General features: G+C 38.5%; 5 protein-coding genes across 6 annotated transcripts in view; 2 read left to right on the top strand and 3 right to left on the bottom strand.

The window, feature by feature from the left end:
- The window catches only part of LOC116005947 (potassium channel KAT3-like), a 29,620-nt gene extending 25,115 nt beyond the window's left edge, over positions 1–4,505 (top strand). The window contains exons 11-13 of the mRNA XM_031246181.1: positions 3,963–4,007; positions 4,146–4,265; positions 4,402–4,505. Coding sequence (XP_031102041.1) covers positions 3,963–4,007; positions 4,146–4,265; positions 4,402–4,505 — 269 coding nt within the window. The remainder of the gene's footprint in view (positions 1–3,962; positions 4,008–4,145; positions 4,266–4,401) is intronic.
- On the bottom strand, positions 1,591–3,311 carry LOC116006374 (protein phosphatase 1G-like). Its single transcript, XM_031246719.1, has 6 exons — positions 3,248–3,311; positions 3,009–3,134; positions 2,820–2,897; positions 2,615–2,713; positions 2,407–2,508; positions 1,591–1,883 (listed from the first exon to the last, which is right to left on the bottom strand). The coding sequence occupies exons 1-6, from the start codon at positions 3,287–3,289 to the stop codon at positions 1,863–1,865; spliced, it is 468 nt and encodes a 155-aa protein (XP_031102579.1). The 5' UTR covers positions 3,290–3,311; the 3' UTR covers positions 1,591–1,862.
- Positions 4,506–5,864: 1,359 nt separating the features above from the next.
- LOC116005946 (putative late blight resistance protein homolog R1A-3) lies at positions 5,865–7,515 on the bottom strand. The gene is made up of 3 exons (XM_031246180.1): positions 6,451–7,515; positions 6,259–6,333; positions 5,865–6,158 (listed from the first exon to the last, which is right to left on the bottom strand). The coding sequence occupies exons 1-3, from the start codon at positions 7,513–7,515 to the stop codon at positions 5,865–5,867; spliced, it is 1,434 nt and encodes a 477-aa protein (XP_031102040.1).
- Positions 7,516–9,484: 1,969 nt separating this feature from the next.
- LOC116006372 (putative late blight resistance protein homolog R1B-17) lies at positions 9,485–19,361 on the bottom strand. 2 transcript variants are annotated; one of them, XM_031246718.1, is made up of 2 exons: positions 19,159–19,361; positions 9,485–10,897 (listed from the first exon to the last, which is right to left on the bottom strand). In XM_031246718.1, exon 2 carries the CDS (start codon positions 10,875–10,877, stop codon positions 9,624–9,626), a length of 1,254 nt encoding a protein of 417 aa, XP_031102578.1. In that variant the 5' UTR covers positions 10,878–10,897; positions 19,159–19,361; the 3' UTR covers positions 9,485–9,623. The 2 variants fall into 2 exon arrangements, 1 of the variants encoding a protein (XP_031102578.1); XR_004095124.1 differs by lacking the exon at positions 9,485–10,897 and adding an exon at positions 16,931–18,179.
- LOC116005945 lies at positions 12,606–13,337 on the top strand. Its single transcript, XM_031246179.1, has one exon. The coding sequence runs from the start codon at positions 12,606–12,608 to the stop codon at positions 13,335–13,337; it is 732 nt and encodes a 243-aa protein (XP_031102039.1).
- Positions 19,362–20,606: the final 1,245 nt, after the last annotated feature.

Below are 20,606 nucleotides of genomic sequence, written 5' to 3'. Positions count from 1 at the left end.
AGAGGATTGGGCTGCGCCGGCGGTACTGCGGAGGACTCGTGAGGTGTAGCAAAAATGAGTGATGGTGAGTGTACGGGTGTGAAATGTCGTTCCGCTGAGGATTGGGGGTTATGGCACGTAATATGCAATCACTAAACTAGGCACTAGCTCAAGGAAATCAACAAGAAGCTAAGCAAACGAAAACAAGGTAGAACAAACACATATAAACAATAGATAAGTGCAAAATAAAGAAATAGGACTCAAGTTAGGGGCATTACCATCTAGATGCTTTAACACTTAAGTTTGGGGGAAGAACATTTTATCTAGGTTCTAAAGGCTAGCACTAATAAATCCAAGTTTCCACAAGGATTAGAACAAAGGTTGCCCCATTCCCATGGTGTATCAACCTAAGTTCTTGAAGGACAAAAACTATTTGGCCCCAAATCTACCCCTATTTCCATAGAAGAGAAAATGAGTTTGAGATTGGGTTGGCTCAAGTCTCCCATCCAATTCTCATTGAAATGAAAGACTTTCCAAAGACAAACAACAATCATTGGCCACTAATCATTGAAAGATAGAAATAAACCCAATTCAAACTCAAGAACCCTAGGTTGGGGTTTTTCCCCTTTTTCACAATAATCACAACTTAAGCACCCAAATAGATAATACAACCCTAACTCAAGCCCATAAACTAACTACTCATGATTAAATAGCATAAAGAACACAAAAACACAAGTAATAAACATAAATCTTGCAAAAGAAAAGAGATAAAGGAAAGAAAACTTCTCTATTGAAATGGGAGGAAGAATCTTGAAATCCAAGCTTCAAATCCAAGATTACAAGCTCCAAAAGTGTTAAAATACATATATCTAAGCCTAATCTAACCTAAAAATATGAAAGGGAATGAATGGGAGTGTTTAGGGTTCAACCATGGGTCAAAACCGAGTTCAAAATGCTCAAAACGAGCTTAAATAGTGAGCAGAGCAAGTGCCTCCGGCCTACCATCCGGCCTAGCATCCGGCCGGATGCCTCCTCTCTAAAAACTGCATTTTGCACTGCAAATCCGCCTAAAACCTCCGGCCTAGCATCCGGCCGGATGCCTCCTCTCCAGAAATTGCATTTCCGAACTCTGTGCAGCTACTTTGACTTCTAGGATATTTTTCACCATTTTCCGATCAGAATTATGAAATTTGTATCTCTGGAAAAGTTGTAGCCCTTGATGTCTTCTTTCCAATGGTTCAAGAACCACCTCATTTGGACACTTCTAGGCTGAGATATGATCCAATTACTAAGATGCCGACGTACAGAAATTTCAACACCTTGACCTTTTGCTTCTCTTTTGTTTTAGTTTGCCCAAATGACAAAGACCATTGAAAATACCAATCTTAGGCTCCCTTGGAAGTGTTGCACCCATCTACGTAGCTTCATATTTGGCTTCCATTTGACTCCAATGCCCACCAAAATGCATGAAAATGCTCATCTTTGCTTCTAATGCTTTCCAACTCATACTCCTTGCAAAATAACACAAATAAGCACTAATTCTCATGAAATTTGGAATGATCTATAAACAAAATAACTAAGTGAAAGGAGGAAAATATAGACAAATAAGCACTTATCAACTCGCTGGCAGCAGGGTTCGACGCGGGAGGCACTTCACCAGCGGCAGGTAATGTGGCAGGAGGGCACGGCAACAAACCCTAATAATTCGTGACCGCGAAGAAACGGCACGACTTGCGTTCTCCAAAACAGAAAATTATTATTGGTTAACTTGATACTCACATAGTGATGAGCTATGGACATAGAGGCCACCGCCAGAGAGACCGCAGATGTGACAGCGACATCCGAGACAGTCCGTTCGGAAGAATTAACAGAACCGTCGGCCATCAGGAGAGAACCTGAACAAACTGATACCAGATGAGAACACAATATCTGTATTGATTGAGTTAACCTGAATACAATGACAAAGGTAGAATATATACAAGAAGACTCTCAGAAAGACTAGGATAGATAGTCCTATCATGACTCAGACTCACAGAGTCCTAATAGAGAAAAACCTTAGTTCCAACTTTACGAACACGAAGTGGACAATCTGCCTTTCCCTTTAATGCTCTGCGTTTTGCAGAAGAAATCTGCATTGCAGAAGTCACAAGAGAAGAATAGCAACATTCTAATTCAATTGATTGAATAATATAATATGTCTTACCATTATTATTATTAATATTATTATTTATAATAATAATGGTATTAGTCAAAGCAAGAAGAAGTCCAACAAGAAAGTAGGAAAGGCTACGGGAAGTTATAAGAAATAACATTATATAAAGGTTCAGGAAGATCAAACAAAGACTCCAAACTCATTCTCTTCTACATATAAAAAAAAAAAGGCAGAAAATTAATATTTTGAAATAATGAACAATATTATAGAGAAACCTTGGATCTTCCAACACATTCTTCTTCGGAACTGTCATCACTTTCTTCTTCAGAGCTTTCATCACTTTCTTTTTCAAAGCATTCATAATTTGACAATTCGACCTTGAAAAGTAATAGAAAATGAGCTAGTAAAAAAGAAATTTAATAAAAGGAATTAGAAGGCAGAAAACTAATATTTTGAAATAATGAACAATAATTATAGAGAAACCTTAGATCTTCCAGCACATTCTTCTTCGGAGCTGTCATCTTCTTCTTCAAAGCTTTCATCACTTTCTTTTTCAAAGCATTCATAATTTGGCAATTCAACCTTGAAAAGTAATAGAAAATGAGCTAGTAAAAAAGAAATTTAGTAAATGGAATTAGAAGGCAGAAAACTAATATTTTGAAATAATGAAAATGAATTAGAGAGAAACCATAAGGCTTCTGACACATTCTTCTTTCGAGCTTTCCACACTTTCTTCTTCAAAGCTTTCATTATTTGGCAATTCAACCTTGAAAAGTAATAGAAAATGAGCTAGTAAAAAAAAAAAGAAATTTAATAAATGGAATTAGAAGGAATAAAACTAATATTTTGAAATAATGATAATGAATTAGAGAGAAACCTTAGAGCTTCCCAGACATTCTTCTTTAGAGCCTTCCACACATTCTTCTTCAGAGCTTTCCACACTTTCTACTTCAGAGTTGTCCACACTTTCTTCTTCAAAGCTTTCATTATTTGGCAATTCAACCTTGAAAAGTAATAGAAAATGAGTACAAAAATAAATAATTACATTAATACATGGAATTATAAGGAAGAAAACCAATATTTTGAAATAAAGAACAAGAATTATTAGAGAAAAACCTTAATTCCAACTTTACGAACACGAAGTGGATAATCTGCCATTCCCTCAAACAATAACTTCTTTGCAGAAGAAATATGCTTTGCAGAAGTTACAAGAGAAGAATAACAACATTCTAACACAATTAACTTCAGTGTTCCAATTTTTGCAAACTTCAGTGGAACTTGTTTCAATTCCCAACAATATCTTAAGACTAGGCGCTCCAAAACAGGGAAATTAATAGAACTTGCATTCCAATTTTTGAGATTTGAATGTGAAATAAGAAGTGCCTTTAATTCCCGATTGTGTCCACATCCTTCCATGGAAGATAAGTATAATGAAGTGTCAACTTCTTTAAGGTTTGGTGGAAAACCTGTTGGAAGACTAAAGCCGTCAACCCTACCTACTTCAAACTTCAACTTCAACTTCTCAAGTAGATGTAAATGCACAAGGCTCCCTAGATGGCTAGGCGTCAAATGGCCTTCAATGTAAATCCCAAGTTCCATTAGGTTTGGAACCATTCTTTCCAATTTTCGTCAGGTAATTAAACCCCGACAACATTTCATCTACTGACTGTTATTTAGTCATTCCTTATGTTTGACTCACCATCCCGACAAAACGTCTTGTGCTCAGCATTTGAGGGGACTACGAAAAGAGGAGTTGGAAGAGATACCTATGGTAACAGAGTTTCTGGGAGATCCAAACAATAATGAGATAATTGCTGAACCCGGGGGCCAGAAAGCAAAGAAGGACAAAACCAACAAGAAAACAGTAAGCTAACTAGCCACATCGTTCAAATGGTCTAAAAGGAATGCTTTTACACACTATAGCTACTGAGAAGTTACAATTTGATTCCTCCCATCTTGTCCTATTTAATTTCTTGATAACCTGAATGAAACAAAACAACTATTGCATCATCAGGAACATTTCCAACAAGAGTGATAATACACGGGCATCATCCACACGACGAACTAAAAGAAGAACATAGAGGTAAGCTGGTCCACCTTCCCGAATCAATTCAAGAGCTTTTTAGTATTGCAGGTAACAAATCCTTAAATCCTTAATTACTGATAAATATAATTTAATGAAAAAAAAAATCAATGAATTAAAATGACTGGTTTATGCAATAATGAAACATTATATGCATGTGTCAAATTTTATTATGTGTTAAATGCAGAAAAAAGGATTGGGAAGAGAGGAACTAAAGTTCTTATGGCTAATGGCTCCGAGGTGGAAGATATAGGTGCTTTACGAGAAAATGATCATTTGTATATTTGTTGACTACAGATGCAGTTATGAAAAAAAAATGAGTTAATCCATACAATCAGAAGATAAAACTGATATTTCAAAACCTTAGTTCTGAGTTCAAGAACTTGAAGTTACGATCTTCCCTTTTCAGGAGCTTCTGTTCACCTTGTTTGCAGAAATCACAAGAGAAGAATCACAACCTTCTAACACAATTGACTTCAATGTTCCAATATTTGCAAAATAAAAGGGAAGTCGTTTCAATTCCCAGCAATATCTTAGGACTAGGGCTCCAAAACTAGGAAATTATCAGCTCTTGCATTCCAATGTTTTAGATCTGAACGTGAAATAATAAGAAATTTCAATCCTAACAATTGAGTACTATCAACAATAGCTTATTTGATCCTAACAATTGAGTACTACAAATTATATGCTCGAGGGCATACTCCATTATATTACTTATTGCATCTGAGTTTTACCTGAGTGAATGGGATTTTTTTTTATCTTTCCTAAAAAATATAGAATTAACTATTTAACAGATTGTATTTGATATTTAACAGGAATACATGAGGAATGGAGTTTAAATTCCACGAAAGATATAGATGCTTTAAGAGAAAATGGTCATTTGTTAACTACAGTTTACAATTAGCAAAAACCATCTAAAAGTATTTACCAGTTTTGGCATTAAAACACCACATGCATCAGAGTCAAAGCAAATACGAGAAAATGTTCCTTCTGTTCTTCTAAACCTTTCTGCTTGTTCTCAATTGCAAACCATATGAATGAAACAACAGGCAAAATGGGATTTGATAGAAGCTAAACTCCGATCCGTATTAGTTCCAACTTCACGAACATGAAGTGGACAAACCAACAGTGAACTTATTCAGCACTGAGCACCTTATAAACTTCAGCCAGGAACCTACAAGCTGAAAGATAAAGTGAAGTTTGAATTCAATTCCAACAGATCAGAAAACCTCCTTAATTCTCTTTGGAAAAAATACCAATAAATGGTGCATATTTCAACTATTGGATTCCTGTTTTAGTCCCTTACTAGACAACTAAAAAATCAATCACCTTTAATACCTAATGACTTTGAAAACTTATCACTTTTAGTCCAGCGAGAACAAAATTTAGTGCCAGATTTAGTACCTGACTATAGGAGTAAAGTGGAAAGTTTTGATTGATTTTGAATTGATGATTAGAAGTGCAAATGTAATAGTTGATGAATTAAAGTTGGAATGAAATCTTTAAACAAAACTAGAAAGTAGTTGGCAATCGCAAAAGATAATATGGAGTTTTAAGTATAAGTTACATAGATATATACGTACCTTGGCTTTCATAAGTTCATATTAAGCCCAAAATTAACAAATTCCCCAGTTCCTTTCTTCTAAGAGCCTACAACACTTTCCTCTTCAATTCTTTGAATGCATTCAGAGATTTCGACACCTTCTTCTTCAGATATTTCCTGACACTCTTCCGAGCTTTTAACCTTACTTGATCAGAGCATCCAACACTTAATTCTTTAGAGTTTCCAAAACTTAATTCTTTAGAGCTTTTCACACTTTCTTCTTCAAAGCTTTCCACACTTTCTTTAGAGCTTTTCACACTTTCTTCTTCATATCTATCCACACTTTCTTCAGAGTTTTCTACAATTTCTTTTTCATAGCTTTCATTATTTGGCAATTCAACCTTGAAAATGAGTGCAAAAAATAAACAATTAAATTAATACATGGAATTAGAAGGCAGTAAACTAATATTTTGAAATAATGAACAAGAATTAGAGAGAAACCTTGGTTCTAACTTCACGAACATGAAGTGGACAATCTGTCGTTCCCACAAACAATAACTTCTTTGCAGAGAAAATCTGGATTGCAGAAGTCACAAGAGCATAATAACAACATTCTAACACAATCAACTTCAGTGTTCCAATACTTGCAAAATTAATTGGAACTTGTTTCAATTCCCAACAATATCTTAAGACCAGGCGCTCCAAAACTGGGAAATGATTAGAATTTGCATTCCAATATTTGAGATTTGAATGTGATATGAGAATTGCCTTTAATTCCCAAAAGCCCAGCTTCGATGGCTCCCACTTTGAGCCACAGAACGCGAAATCTTTTAGTTTAAGAACCTCAAGGCGTGGCAACTGACCAATTGTGTCCATCTCCTTCCATGGAAGATAAGTATAACGAAGTGTCAACTTCTTAAGGTTTGGAGGAAAACCAATTGGAAGATAAAAGCGCTCTACTCTTCCTACTTCAAACTTCAACTTCTCAAGTAGATGTAAATGCACAAGGCTCCCTAGATAGCTAGGTGCCAGTTGGCCTTCAATGTAAATCCCAAGTTCCTTTAGGTTTGGAACCATTCTGAAGTTTGGTTTTTTGTCTAAGCTAGCAACTTTCAACCAATAAAGAGTTTGTAGATTTTTTTTGACTAAGCGAGGGAGATATTGTGAACATCTCTTGTCAACATGCAAATGCCTCAATTGTCGCAAACCCAAAACATCACATGGCAATTGCAAAGGACATTTTTCGATCCACGAAGTAACTATGAGAGTTTGCAAATTTTTAAGCTTGAAAAATCGAAGCTTGTAAAGAGAACCAATGGTACTTAAAGCCAAGTATCTCAAATGAACCAAATTCGTTATTTCACTAGGCATGCATTTTGACCATTTAACTAATGATAAATCCAATACTCTTAGAAATTTCAAACATGGGTATACCAACCTGCATTTTGAATGATATACACCTTTACTAAAGTAGAGAACAGAATGGATTTTATCAGGAGTGCAATTCCCATACCTCGCTTGAGTGATTGGCCAATAACTTGTTTGAACGCTTAACCAACGACTAGCTTTTGGAGCATGATTGTCATTTATAATGCACAACGCATTCCCCGTTATTGCTTCTCTGACACAAACCTCATGCACTCGATCATGAACCTTACATGATTTAACTTTGCCCTCAATACTCAGCTCATTAATTTGAACTAGATTTCTATTTATGAGATCATCCAAGTAACTCTCTGCCACTTCTTCCAAACTCATATTTTGATGTGGCATTAAAATTCCTCCGCAACCCATAAGTTGATTAGTCTTTTAACAGGAATGACGCTGTCTTCAGGAAACACACCAAAATAGTGAAAGCAAGATTTCAAGTGACTAGGTAAGTAGTTGTAGCTCAATGAAAGTACTTTTGAAATTCTGTTGCTATAATCATATGTATCAACTCTATCCAAAGTTTCTGCAACATCTTTCCATATTGATGTGTAAAGTGGTGTAGTGAATTTGTGGGTTAATTATATCGTTCTCAAGGGATTGGGTTTTATGGCATGTACTTGTATAGCAATTAAATTCTTAGGCATTAAGATGAATAAATTTAACAAGAATCCAAGCAATCATATATGAGTTGATATTTAACAAGCTATAACAGGTTCATCAAGAATTAAAAGCAATATTACAATTGGTATAAACTCTGATAATTAAAGATAGGACTCGAATTAAGGAGAATTATCTTATAGATGCAATAACAAGATTTGGGGAAAATAATTAATTTAAGAGTTCAATGAATTGCACAAAAGAATCTTTAATCTAAATTTCATTTTCATGAACTAAAGATAAAGATTAGAACAAGGAATTGCTCCACTTTCGTGACATATCAATTTCTAGTTCTTAGAGGACATAAGCAATTTAAAACCACAATGTTCTTTACTTTCATAAATGAAATTGGGTGCATGCAAAGAGTAGCTTGATTTCAACATATAACTTCCATTATAAAGTGAAATCATCCAAAGGCTAGTTAACAAATGTTACGTACCATTTACTAACAAGATTTCAATTAAATCTATGCATACTTCAATAAACTCTTGAATTAAAGCCTTCCCCTTTATGAAATATTCATGAACTTAGCATCAATAAAGATAATCCTACCCTAATTCAAGTCCTTAATGCAACTACTCACAATTCATAATGGAATACAACAAACTAACAATATTTAAATTCATAAGCATGGTAAATAAATTGTAAAGAGATAAAGGGAACAAGAAAACTTATGGATTGAAGACCAAACTCTTGGAGTTTCCTCCTACACTCTTGCTTGAAGAAAAACACAACACTAAAACTAAGATATGAAAACTAGAATGAGAGGAGATAGAAGGAATTGGTGAGGAATGGTGTGTGGAAGTTTGAGAGTTACAAGGCTTTATATAGGCATCAAAAGGGAGCAAAGATGGACAATTACATATGCAATGACCTCACATTCCATCTGAATTTGGAAATGGGGAATTACATATGCCATGACCTCACATATCATAATGAGAAAGAAGATGGAAAATTTCGCAAGCAATGACATCACTGCACGCAGCTTCATCTTCCGGGCTGTTTTTCTCCATTCTCCGTTCAGAATTATGAATTTTGTATTTCTGGTAAAGTTGTAGCCCTTGAAGTCTTCTTTCCAACAGTGCAAAGATCACTCAATTTGAATATTCCTATGCTGAGATATGGTAAAAATACCGAACAGTGGAATATTCCTATGCTGAGATATGGTAAAAATACCGAACAGTGGACAACTTGTGCGGAAATATATGGTAAAAATACCGAACAGTGGACAACTTGTGCGGAAATTTCAGATTTTAGACACTAACAGTGGACAACTTGTGCGGAAATTTCAGATTTTAGACACTTGTTCTGGACAACTTGTGCGGAAATTTCAGATTTTAGACACTTGTTCCACTTTTGCTTTGGTTTATCCATATGATCAATCACCATTCAAAATATCACTCTTTAATTCCATTATTGCCTGATCTTTAATGATGAAAATGGACCAAATCTTCTTTGCTTTTGTCCTTCACTTTAATTCATCATCATCCATCTTCTCATTTTTGTTCTTGTCCTTTCATGATCCTCCTTGTCTTCATGATTTCCCTGATATCTCCTACTAGCAATTAAACACATTAGGATGACTTATTAAAGATGAAAATTACAAATTAAACTTAGGATTTCTCTAAATCATCCCATTAAATGCAATACGGCCTAATTTTCTTTACTTTATTCCAAATAAGATGATTGTTGCAAACATTAATCAAAGTGAAAAAAATCAAGGTTATACTGAACACAATTTATACAATCTAGTGGACAAATAAGCTTAAATATGGGGATTAAATATGATCAAATATGCACTTATCACATATCTCTAGAGACTCTTTTGCTGTTGCCAAAAGTCCAGCAATCAAAACAACTGCTAGCGGTAATCCACTGCAACCAAGAACAATGCATTTCCCAATTAACTCATAGTCCCTGGGAGCGCATTTGCTTTGCCCAAACACTTTCCTTGAAACTAATTCCCAGCGATCCTTTAAAGTTTGATACGCCACATGGAAGGGATTTGCACTTAAGTATTCAGCCACCTCTGTAAACCGAGTAGTCACTAAGATATGGCTTCCGTTAAAATTCTCTGGAAAACATCCTTGGATAGCATCCCATGCAGCAGTGGTCCATATGTCATCCAAAAAAATTAAATACTTTTGACCCATCAAACTTCTGCATAATTGCTCAGCTATTTGAGCATCGTCTATGTCGTAAATTTCACTTGTTATTGGTGAAATACAACGACCAATGAGCATCTCTTTGAGGTTATGAACCTGAGACACAACTACCCATGCTCGAATTTGAAAGCAAGCAATAGTAATTGGATGTCCATAGACTCTTTTGGCTAATGTAGTTTTTCCAATGCCTCCTTCCCCGACGAATGGGATAACTTGTAGTTTCTGCTCTGCATTGTGACAATATCGACTGGGATATTTTTCAACATATTTCCGGAACTGTTCAATGTTACTATTCCTAAAAATGGTGAAAACTGATCTCATCAAGTGTGAATAAAAGAGCCAGTTAGTAATTGTCTTTATATCACTGTGGAATCCTACAATCACTTCATTCTCAGGCTCTAAAGCATTTTGGTATGTATCCCAAACCGTGATGTTCTGCTCCTCCAGCTCTAAAGCAGTTCTTTTTTTTTTTTCCTTCAGGATCCATTTCCCAAGTTCCTCAAAATCTCCCACCATATCGTTTAAGGTCCAATGAAGACTTCGACAACACTCATCTTCATATCCTTCCGAGTTAGCTTCCGCGTATACTTCGCTCAGTTTAGATTTTATTTTGCAATTTTCATATATTGTAGCAACTTTATCTCGGACATCTTCATACAGTATCTTAGCCCAGGTGTCCCCATCATTCATTTTTGTCTTACAATCCTCCAAACAGGCTTGAAGGAAGCAGAGGTTGACAGACAACAACTCAATCTTATGAAGCAGCGCCACCTTCATTCCTTCGGCATCAAAAATCGAAAGTAGTTCTGGCTCCACAAGGTCTTGCTCTACTATTTCGATTAGAGTGGTTACAACATCAAAATCCATTGAACCTCTCTAAAGTGTTTCTGGAACTCATATCAGACTTATTAGTCTCAATTATTGAGCAATAAATGGAATGATTACATAAGAGATGGATGGTTCATGCAAGATGGGTTAAAATCTAATCTGCTGAATTATAGTATCCTAAGCAAAAAAAAGCAAAATCATTGCATCTTCTAGCTAGCAAGTTTGTTACCATTACCAGTTTTTAAGAGTTAATTACCGATTTAGTCCCTCGACTATTGGGATTTCACCACTTTGGTCATCGACAATTTTTCTTATCCAATTAAGTCCTCGACTTTGAAAAAATTAACCAATTTGGTCCTCCGTTTATTTTAGTGTTAAACAACTGTTAAATCAGGACCAAATTGGTGAAATCTCAATAGTCAAAGGACCATTTCGGTAATTAATTTTGACTGAAATGGTCCCTTGACTATAGTGAAATTACCAATTTGGTCCTGATTTAACGGATATCAAATGGTAAAAATAAACGGAGGACCAAATTGGTTAATTTTTTCAAAGTCAAGGACTTAATTGGGCAAGAAAAATTGTTGAGGACCAAAGTGGTGAAACCCCAATAGTCGAGGGACCAAATCGGTAATTAATTCCAGTTTTTAATTTGTTTGTATGCTGAGGGCGGGGTTATTTCAAGGTATATATATTAGAGGTGGCAACGGGCCGGTTCAAGACCTAACCAGCCCAAAAAAAAAACGGGCTTAGGGTTCTCCGGGCTAGCCCCTAGTTCGGACTGAGTCCGGCTTGTATAGGGTCAGTCCCAATCCTATTAAAAAAAAAAAGCCCAGGGCCCAGCTCGAAACTGGTCCAGGCATGGACCAAGCACTTATCTAGCCCAAACTATGGCATGGATGAGTTTGAATTAAGAAATAAAATGTTTTCAATTTCTTTAGGTAATGTTTTTTTCAGCACCAGATCTATAGATATTTTTACTTTATTTTTACCTATTAATGATCAATTATCACATATTAGTTGCTCTACTTATGTTTTAAATTTATGTATTCAAGAACTTCAAAGTTTGAATGCCCGTATTTTAAAATATTGTATGCACAACATGCTTTTTTTATTAAAAAAAAAAAGAAAAAAAAGAATGAGGTTATAACTACTTTTGTTATGTATGTATTATTCATATATTTTTGACAAGTTGTTTACGACAAAATGGATATTGATCTAGTACGTTCCGAATGGGCAGATTGTGTATCAAGTTATATAGAGTAAGAATGCATTTGCTTTGTGAACAATATTTAGACTTGGTGATTGTACTAATGAATTGTTCATTGTATTTTGAAGTAGATGATGAATTGTTGTGTATTTTAAAATATTTTGCATATTTATAGAAGATTGTTGTACTAATGAATTGATGCTTTTGTATTTATGTTGTTTGGATAAATTGTTATTATTATATTATGGTTAAAATCAAAACAAGTTAAAAATAACGATTTTAAGTCGTTGTAGTTATCAATAAAGATTGATGATATTTATTTATGCATCAATCTGACGCGAGGGACGAAGGACTAATTTTCTCTCTCGTTTGAGGCTTATTCCTGCCTTCTTTATACCTTTTATTTTAGGCAACTTCCCGCCGCCCCTCCTAGCCGTTAGCGGCGGGCTATGGTGGCTATGGCGTCGGTAACGCCGGCTGGGCCGGTGGTACCGCCACCAGATGAACCAATGACAGAAGATTCCTCCACATAGAGGACTGTCAAGAAGTTTAAGGCCATGAAACGGTCGTTTGCTGATACGGTTGCTGCGCAGGCCACCTTCAACACTGACACGACGCCCCAATCGGATGAACATGATTGGGCGTTTGAAGATCCAGATGTGGAATCCGATAACGAAATGGATGATCAGGACAGAGGAGACGGAAGACCGGTGGTCAGATTTCCCAAAGCCCTTCGTCAGGAGCTTTGTCGGGAGTGGCGCATGGCGTTGATCATCAAATATCTCGGTAAGGGTATTAGCTCTAATGTTCTGAATCAGAGAGCTCCTGCTTTGTGGAAGCTTCAGGGGCGGTTCAATATTATAGATATTGGGTACGAGTGCTTTGTTGTGTACTTTGACGACAAAAAGGATTACCTTCACGTCTTGCTTGATGGCCCTTGGAAGATTTTCGACAACTATCTTGTCGCTCAACGATGGGTGCCGGACTTCAAACCAAGGACGGCCAAGCTCTCAAAGATGGCTGTTTGGGTCCGCTTACCGGAACTCTCTGTTGAATATTTTCGAGACGACACCATCAAGTTAATTCTGGAAAACGTCGGCAAACCTTTGCGCCTTGACAGAACGACTGCAGCAAGGGAGAAAGGGCGCTTTGCAAGGGCTGCAGTTGAAGTCGACTTGAACAAACCTTTGGTCACCGAAATCTGGGTGCGTGATGAAGTTCAGGCAGTGGAGTACGAAGGACTACACGTCGTTTGCTTTGGCTGCGGAGTGGTAGGCCACCGGGAATAATCGTGCCCCCTGACTAATCCCAAAACCCCGGAGCCGACCAACAATGATACCAACACGGAGCCAGTGGCGGAACAAGGTGATAGCCGCCAAAAGGAAACGCCAAGCAACCCTATTGGAAAACCGGCGGAAGGCCGCCGGTATGGGCCTTGGATGCTCGTTACTAAGAAACAACAACAGACGACTCCAAAGAAAAAACCGGTGCAACAGCAGAAACCAAACTTACGCCAACCTTCCTCTAAGAATAAGTTTGCTGCTTTGGCTGATGATTCTGTGACAACTGACCGATCCAACCGTGCGAAAGGAAAAGGCAAGGTGACCGGCGAACGTGGGGAGAGCTCGAAAGGTAAGTCTTCTTCCCCCGCGCAATCTGCTCAGGCCCGGCATAATGCTGTGGCCAATAATTCTCCCATCACCCGAACCACGAATCCTCCTAACAATCACCAAGCCCCTCGGGGCCGCGATGGGCGAGGTGCTAACTCGCGAGGGAGTGGTAGAGGCTCAGGTTGGAGAGACTTTAGTTTCCAGTCCAATACCTTCAATCCTGGTATTGGTAATGAGCGGGTGGGTGCTAACGGCATCTTCCACTTTGGAAGTTTGCCGAGTAATTCTACGGGTAACGAGAGTGGGCTGGTCCCGGCTTCTGACCCAGCTTCTTTGAATCGTTGTACGCCCGGGGGTGGCGGTAACCAAACTCCCCCCCTGCCACGACGTCTCGATGAAAGTTATCTCCTGGAATTGCAGGGGCATTGCTAACAGTCGTGTGAGAAGGTTTGTCAAGGAACTACTCTCCACGACACAAGTAGACGCCCTTTGTCTCCTTGAAATCCGCTCGCCTAAAGCGGAGAAGATGATTGCGTTAGCCTCTAGTTTGGTGTACACTAATTATTTTATTGTTAATCCCTTGGGTTTCGCTGGCGGTTTCCTGCTTTTCTGGAAACATGACCTCATTGATCTCCAAGTGGTCAGTCACAATTCTCAAGCCATTCACACTAAGGTGAAACGGCGGCTTGAGAGTTGTTCTATTACCTTTGCTTATGTTTGTCCTAATCCTCTTGCTAAGAACAGGTTTTGGGAGTTCTGTAAATCCATGGCTAGCTCCATGCAGGGTCCTTGGGTTCTCTTAGGTGACCTTAATGACATTGCGACTACTGATGAACAATGGGGCAGCTCCTCGGTTAACCATTCCACCCTCCAGAATTTCGTGGATGCTTATAGTGATTGCGGTCTTCTTGACCCGGGTTCGACTGGACCCAAATTCACCTGGTGCCGGTTGGCGGGAAATAGGGTTATCCAGTTGAGGAGGCTTGATCGGGTCTTATGGAATGTTGATGCTCAACTAGCCTTCCCGGAAGCCAAAGTGACGGTTCTTCCCCGCCTATGCTCCGATCACAACCCTATTCTTTTCCTCGAGGAAGCTAGGCATCCACCTAATAGAAACCTTCGCCCGGTTCGTTTCGAAGCAGCCTGGCTCACCAGGGAAGACTATAAAAACATTTGGAGAGAGGCGGCAGCAAGGGAGGGTACCAAACTTGAGGAAATTATCTCGACTGTTACCCAAAAGAGCCTTGATTGGAACCGTAACGTCTTTGGTAACATTTTCCAAAGAAAGCGCAAACTTGAGGCCCGAATCCTAGGGATCCAAAGCGATAGCCGCTATAGCACCTCTAATCGTCTTCAAACCTTGGAAACAAATCTCACAAGTGAACTTGATAATGTTCTGAATCAGGAAGAGGCTCTCTGGTTTCAGAAAGCAAGAATTGACTAGGTCAGAAATGGAGACAGGAATACTAGCTTCTATCACAAATCCACGCTAATCAAGAGGAATAGAAGTCGTGTTCGTTTTCTCAGGCTGCATGGGGCTTGGACTGATGACCCTAGAGTCTTGACCGATCATGTTACTAATTTCTTTTCTAACCTTTTTTGCAGGTCGGACCAAACAGATGAGAGCAATCTTCACCCGATCCCATCTGGCTTCCAAATCCCTGCGTCCCAAGCTGCTACCCTGCTTCGCAGAGCCTCTTTGACCATCCCAAAAAAGCGATATTTGGGATGAAAAAGTACGGGAGTCCTGGACCGGATGGAATTCCAGCGGTTTTCTACCAGCAGTTCTGGGAGGAAATTGGGCCGGCTATGTCGGAGATGGTCAACCAAGCACTTGAAAATGGTTGCATTAACAAGCCTCTCCTCCAGGCGTTCATGACACTCATTCCTAAAAAAGATAATCCGGAAACAGCTGCTGACTTCAGACCAATCACACTCCTTAACGTGTCCTTCAAAGTGATTTCCAAGGTCCTTGTCAACAGATTAAGGCCAATCATGAGTAACTTGATTAGGCCCCACCAAAATAGTTTTCTTCCAGGTCGATCCACCATGGACAATGTGATACTGACTCAGGAGGTGGTCCACACCATGAACAACAAAAGGAGGAGGAAGAAACTTATGATTTTCAAAGTTGACCTCCAGAAGGCCTATGACAATGTCTCGTGGGACTTCCTTGACAGCACCCTGGAGGCCTTTGGGTTCCCGAGGTGTCTCATCGATCTCATTCTCCTTTCCCTCCGAGAAAGTTCTATTTCAATTCTTTGGAATGGAGGTTGCATGCCACCCTTCAGCCTCAGTCGTGGTCTCCGGCAGGGGGATCCGCTGGCCCCTTACCTATTTAACTTAGTAATGGAAAGGTTGGCTCATGACATTTAGAGCAGGGTCAATAATCACTCTTGGAAACCTATTCACGTCTCCAGAGGGGGTACGGGTATTTCCCATCTCTTTTTCGCGGACGATCTCATGCTTTTCGGAGAAGCTTCAGAACAACAAGCAAGGACCATGATGGAGTGCCTCAACTCCTTTAGTAGTGCCTCGGGTCTTAAGGTAAACCTCTCTAAATCCCTTATTTTCTGCTCACCTAATGTCAATGCAGGTCTCAAGCGGGTAATCAAGGAGACAACACAAGTACCGGTGGCGGATAACCTCGGGACCTATCTTGGCATTCCCATGCTGAATGAAAGAGTATCTGCGAACACCTTCAATGCGGTCCTTGACAAAATGAGAAGGAAACTCTCTACTTGGAAGGCCAATTCCCTTAACATGGCAGGTAGGAGAGTCCTTGTTCAATCCTCACTTGCGACAGTGCCTACCTATGCCATGCAAGCAATGGCCATCCCGGTAAGTACCTGTTCTAGTATTGATAGAATTTGCAGGAATTTCTTATGGGGCCATGCCGACAACACCAAGAAACTCCACACTATCAGTTGGGCTGAAATTTGTAAACCCCGGGACGATGGTGGCCTGGGACTTAGAATGGCTCGGGACTTTAATCTAGCCTTCCTCACCAAAATGGCGTGGCAAGTTTTCACTAATCAAGACAAACTGTGGGTCAAGATTCTTAGAGAAAAATATGTCAAGAACAATGATTTCCTACAGCTCCAAGTCAAGAACAATAGCTCATGGGGGTGGAGGACTATCATGAAGGGAAAAGAGGTTCTTTCTGATGGCTTGAAGTGGAACGTCGGCAATGGGCATAAGATCAACGTGTGGGAGGATTGGTGGGCGGGTGACGCCCCCCTAAGTGCCAACTCCAACATCGACATCGATCCTTCAACCCTGAATCTTAAGGTAAAAGATCTGCTTACGGATCAGCGAACTTGGGATGAATCTGCCATCCACCATCTCCTTCCAGCGGAGATAGTCGAAGCCATCCGTGCTACACCAGTCTCCGTTAACCCGGACCAAGAAGACAGACTCCTGTGGCCTCACTCCGATACAGGTATGGTAACGGTGTCCTCTACTTATTCGCGTGTTGCAGGTTCCCACAGTGAAGATAATTCCCACGCTTGGATTTGGCACCTGACCTGCATGGAAAAAATTAAAGTCTTTATATGGAGAATTTCCAAGAGCGGTCTCCTGACTAACCAAGAGCGTAAACGACGTGGGCTGGTGGACTCGGCTGTCTGTCCGGTTTGCGGTGGTGACGACGAGACCCTTGATCATCTTTTTCGCCATTGTTCGGTCGCGGAAGCTTGCTGGGACCTTGCTGCTCCGCCCGTCGCTTTCCGGACTTCCAACCATCTTCCCTTACTGAGGTGGATTGAATCTTCTTGTGCTGATCATCAGACTGACGGAAATGGTACCAGGTGGGCGCTGATCTTCCCCCACATTCTCTGGAATATGTGGAAAGCGAGGAACACCTTTATCTTCGACAACAAGTGCATGTCTCCTAGTGATATTATTTGCCGAAGCAACCGGGAAGCAAAGGAAGCTTACTGCCTTCTCTCCAAGCGATCCGGTCCACTCGCAGCAAGTCACGCTTGGGTTGTCTGGTACCCTCCTGCTACGGATGTCATTAAACTTAATCTGATGGCGTAATGAAAACCCGCTCGCGTCTGGCAAGTGCGGGAGGTCTCCTACGTGATCATAGCGGCAATTGGGTGGTGGGCTACATGTGCAACATTGGAACGCGAACAGTTTCCTAGCGGAGCTTTGGGGTCTTCGGGAAGGTCTCCTCCTTGCAAAAAACCGAGGATTTACCAAACTCATTGCTGAAACGGATTCGGAAGCCATGGTCCAAGTGTTACACAAGGAGGCGGCATCAACCTCTGAAGCTATCACTCTAGTCAAAGACTGCAAGACTCTCTTGAATCAGTTCCTTGAGGTTAAGCTTGTCCACACCTTTTGGGAGGGCAACTAATGTGCTGATTTCTTGGCAAATATGGGTCAAAACTTGCGATGGGGAACGACGATTCTGGATCACCCCCCGGAGGGGATGGTTGGGCTTCTCCAACGTGATGCCTCGGGCTATGCTACTAGTAGGCGTCACTAGCTACTCTCGGGACCTCTAGGTCCCCTCTATTCACCAAAAAAAAAAAGTTATCAATAAAGACAATAGTTTTCAACCATTGTCTATTAATGTAACACAAAATACAACAGTTTTTAACCGTTCTCTTTGTTATATAAGACAACCAATAAACAACGATCTCAGAGTCTCATCAGGTCTGTCAGAATTGAAACTCAAATCTGATGAGAGTTATTGAGCGAGCAGAGGGATGAAATGATGAGTATAGATAACAGAGAGATGAGAGATCTGATGAATTATTGAATGATGGTGGGAAGGTCTACAATCTACACCTAACAACCAAGTCAATGTTTTCAAAAAAAAAAAAATCCTCGACTTTAATGATTTACATAATTGAGTCCTCTATTAAGATAGTTTGGTAATTTCACCTCTACTAATACCAAATTTAGTCATCAACTATAACAGTTTACCCTATTTAGTCTTCGACTATAATTGTTTTACCCAATTTAGTCTTCAATTATAGTGATTATTTTCGATTTAGTCCTTGACTCTAATAGTCAATGACTCAATTGGGTGAAATTATCAAAGTCAAGTATCTAATTAAGCACAAAAAGTCATTTAGGATTAAATTGGGCATTAACTCAAATCTAATCTGCTGAATTATATATAGTATCCTCAGCAAAATCATTGCATCTTCTAGCTACCTAGTTTCTAAACTTCATGTGATTCAACAGAAAATGCAAAGTCTGTTACCATTACCAGTTTTTCAATTATTTGTATGCTGATGGGCTAATATATATAAGTCTTCATGAATATTTTCATATATAGTAAACACAATTAAAATATCTAGTCCAAAATTATTAAATTTTATAGTGAATAAACATGTAGCAAAAAGCAAAGGAATTGAGAGGGAAAAAGTAATGGTGAGTGAGTTATATATCCTAAACTGTAAAAAATAAAAAATAAAAAAATAAAAAATAAAAAAAAAGGAATTCTTCAATTAAGTGAAGCAGGAGAAAGTATGAAACATACCTTGAAGATAGAGTTGGTGAATTGGGTTTGGGTAATATCAGATGAGAGATTGAAGGTCTGAGTAATTAGTTGTTGAAATTATCAAGTGTTTCTGAAACTCAGATCAGAGCATTTATTGAGCAAGAAATGAGACGAGAGAGTATAGCAGCAATATAATGATGAGATATGGGATAAGGTCTGAATTATTGATGAGATTTAACTTTTTGAGATATGGGATAAGGTGAGATTTAACTTTTCAGGCAGCAATGATGATTGATGAGAGAATGGGATAAGGTCTGAATTATTGATGGGATTTAACTGTTCATTTTTTTACACTCATAAGATTCAACCCAGTCAAGATATCTCTTTGCTAAGCTAACTTTTTTTTTTTTAAACGGCTAACTTTTTTTTTAATTATTATTATTATTATTATTTTATTCTCCTAATTATTATTATTAAGACTAATGGAGTAATGGAAATCATTAATGTACTTTTCCTTTAAATTTAATTAATGGAAATCATTAATGTACAATTGTTAATTACGACTGGTCAACCTGTTACAGGGCGTTTGGTTGGGAGGAAGAATTAAGGAGGAAATAAATTGTAATTCAGTGGGAAAAAAATAAAGTGAGAATAAAGTAAGAATTCAAATTACATTGTTTGGTAGGAAAAAATAGAATTATTAGGAATGTTAAAGGAAATAAGTGGTATAAAGACTAAAATGTCCTTGTGTAATAACAATAACAATAATAATAATAACTTAAAGACATATTTGTCATTTCATCCATTTCTTTATTTCCTAGAAGCAATGAATTGCAATTCATGAGGTACCCATAAATTACAATTCATGAGGTACCCATGAATTGCAATTCAGCCAAAGGAGGGAATTGCAATTCCCTCCAACTAAACAACGTAATTGATGCCTCCATTGAATTCCAATTCAACTACAACCTAATTACAGTGAACCAAATTCCTAAGAAAATTATTGAAGGAAAAAACTAAATTACTAATAGAACAAAGAGAATGCTTAACCTTGCCTTAAAATCAGAACCCTCCAATTTGTGACTCTATGGGGGTATTTATACAAGGAATAAAGTTCAAATTGGTCACTGAACGTAACCTGAAAGTGCAATTAGGCCACTGAACACTCCAAATGTATGCAATTTCACCTGATAGCAGGTTACCACCCATTTCATCAGGTTACTTGCTTACGTGGATAGTAAATTGACATTTTAAACTAAATTTTAATAATAAACTATTAAAATAAAAAATTAAAATAATTTAAAAATTAAAAAAAAAAAAGCACATCATAATAAAGCAAAAGTTGTTTTGTGAAAGAAATTGACTTTTCGTAAATAATAATAATAATAAATAAATTAATTAATTAATTAAATTTGATTCATCCACAGGTTTCCTATCAAGGTAGCAAGAGTATTATTAAAGGGGGACGGGGGACGGGGGTTGCGGCA

Source organism: Ipomoea triloba, chromosome 15 (genome assembly GCF_003576645.1).
Source record: "Ipomoea triloba cultivar NCNSP0323 chromosome 15, ASM357664v1".
Taxonomy (NCBI): domain Eukaryota; kingdom Viridiplantae; phylum Streptophyta; class Magnoliopsida; order Solanales; family Convolvulaceae; genus Ipomoea; species Ipomoea triloba.
This window is presented reverse-complemented; position numbering and strand designations above follow the sequence as displayed.

Excerpts from the sequence above, each read along its gene's own strand:
- LOC116006374 (XM_031246719.1), bottom strand. The coding sequence starts at position 3,289 with ATGGCAGATTATCCACTTCGTGTTCGTAAAGTTGGAATTAAG. Across the intron at positions 2,509-2,614 it reads AATGTGCTGGAAGATCTAAG|GTCGAATTGTCAAATTATGA; the intron begins GTTTCTCTATAA and ends TTACTTTTCAAG. Across the intron at positions 1,884-2,406 it reads AATGTGTTGGAAGATCCAAG|TTTGTTCAGGTTCTCTCCTG; the intron begins GTTTCTCTATAA and ends ATCTGGTATCAG.
- LOC116005946 (XM_031246180.1), bottom strand. The coding sequence starts at position 7,515 with ATGAGTTTGGAAGAAGTGGCAGAGAGTTACTTGGATGATCTCATAAAT. Across the intron at positions 6,334-6,450 it reads TCCCAGTTTTGGAGCGCCTG|ATTTTCTCTGCAAAGAAGTT; the intron begins GTCTTAAGATAT and ends TCTGCAATCCAG. Across the intron at positions 6,159-6,258 it reads TTCGTGAAGTTAGAACCAAG|GTTGAATTGCCAAATAATGA; the intron begins GTTTCTCTCTAA and ends CTCATTTTCAAG.
- LOC116006372 (XM_031246718.1), bottom strand. The coding sequence starts at position 10,877 with ATGGATTTTGATGTTGTAACCACTCTAATCGAAATAGTAGAGCAAGAC.
- LOC116005945 (XM_031246179.1), top strand. The coding sequence starts at position 12,606 with ATGAAACGGTCGTTTGCTGATACGGTTGCTGCGCAGGCCACCTTCAAC.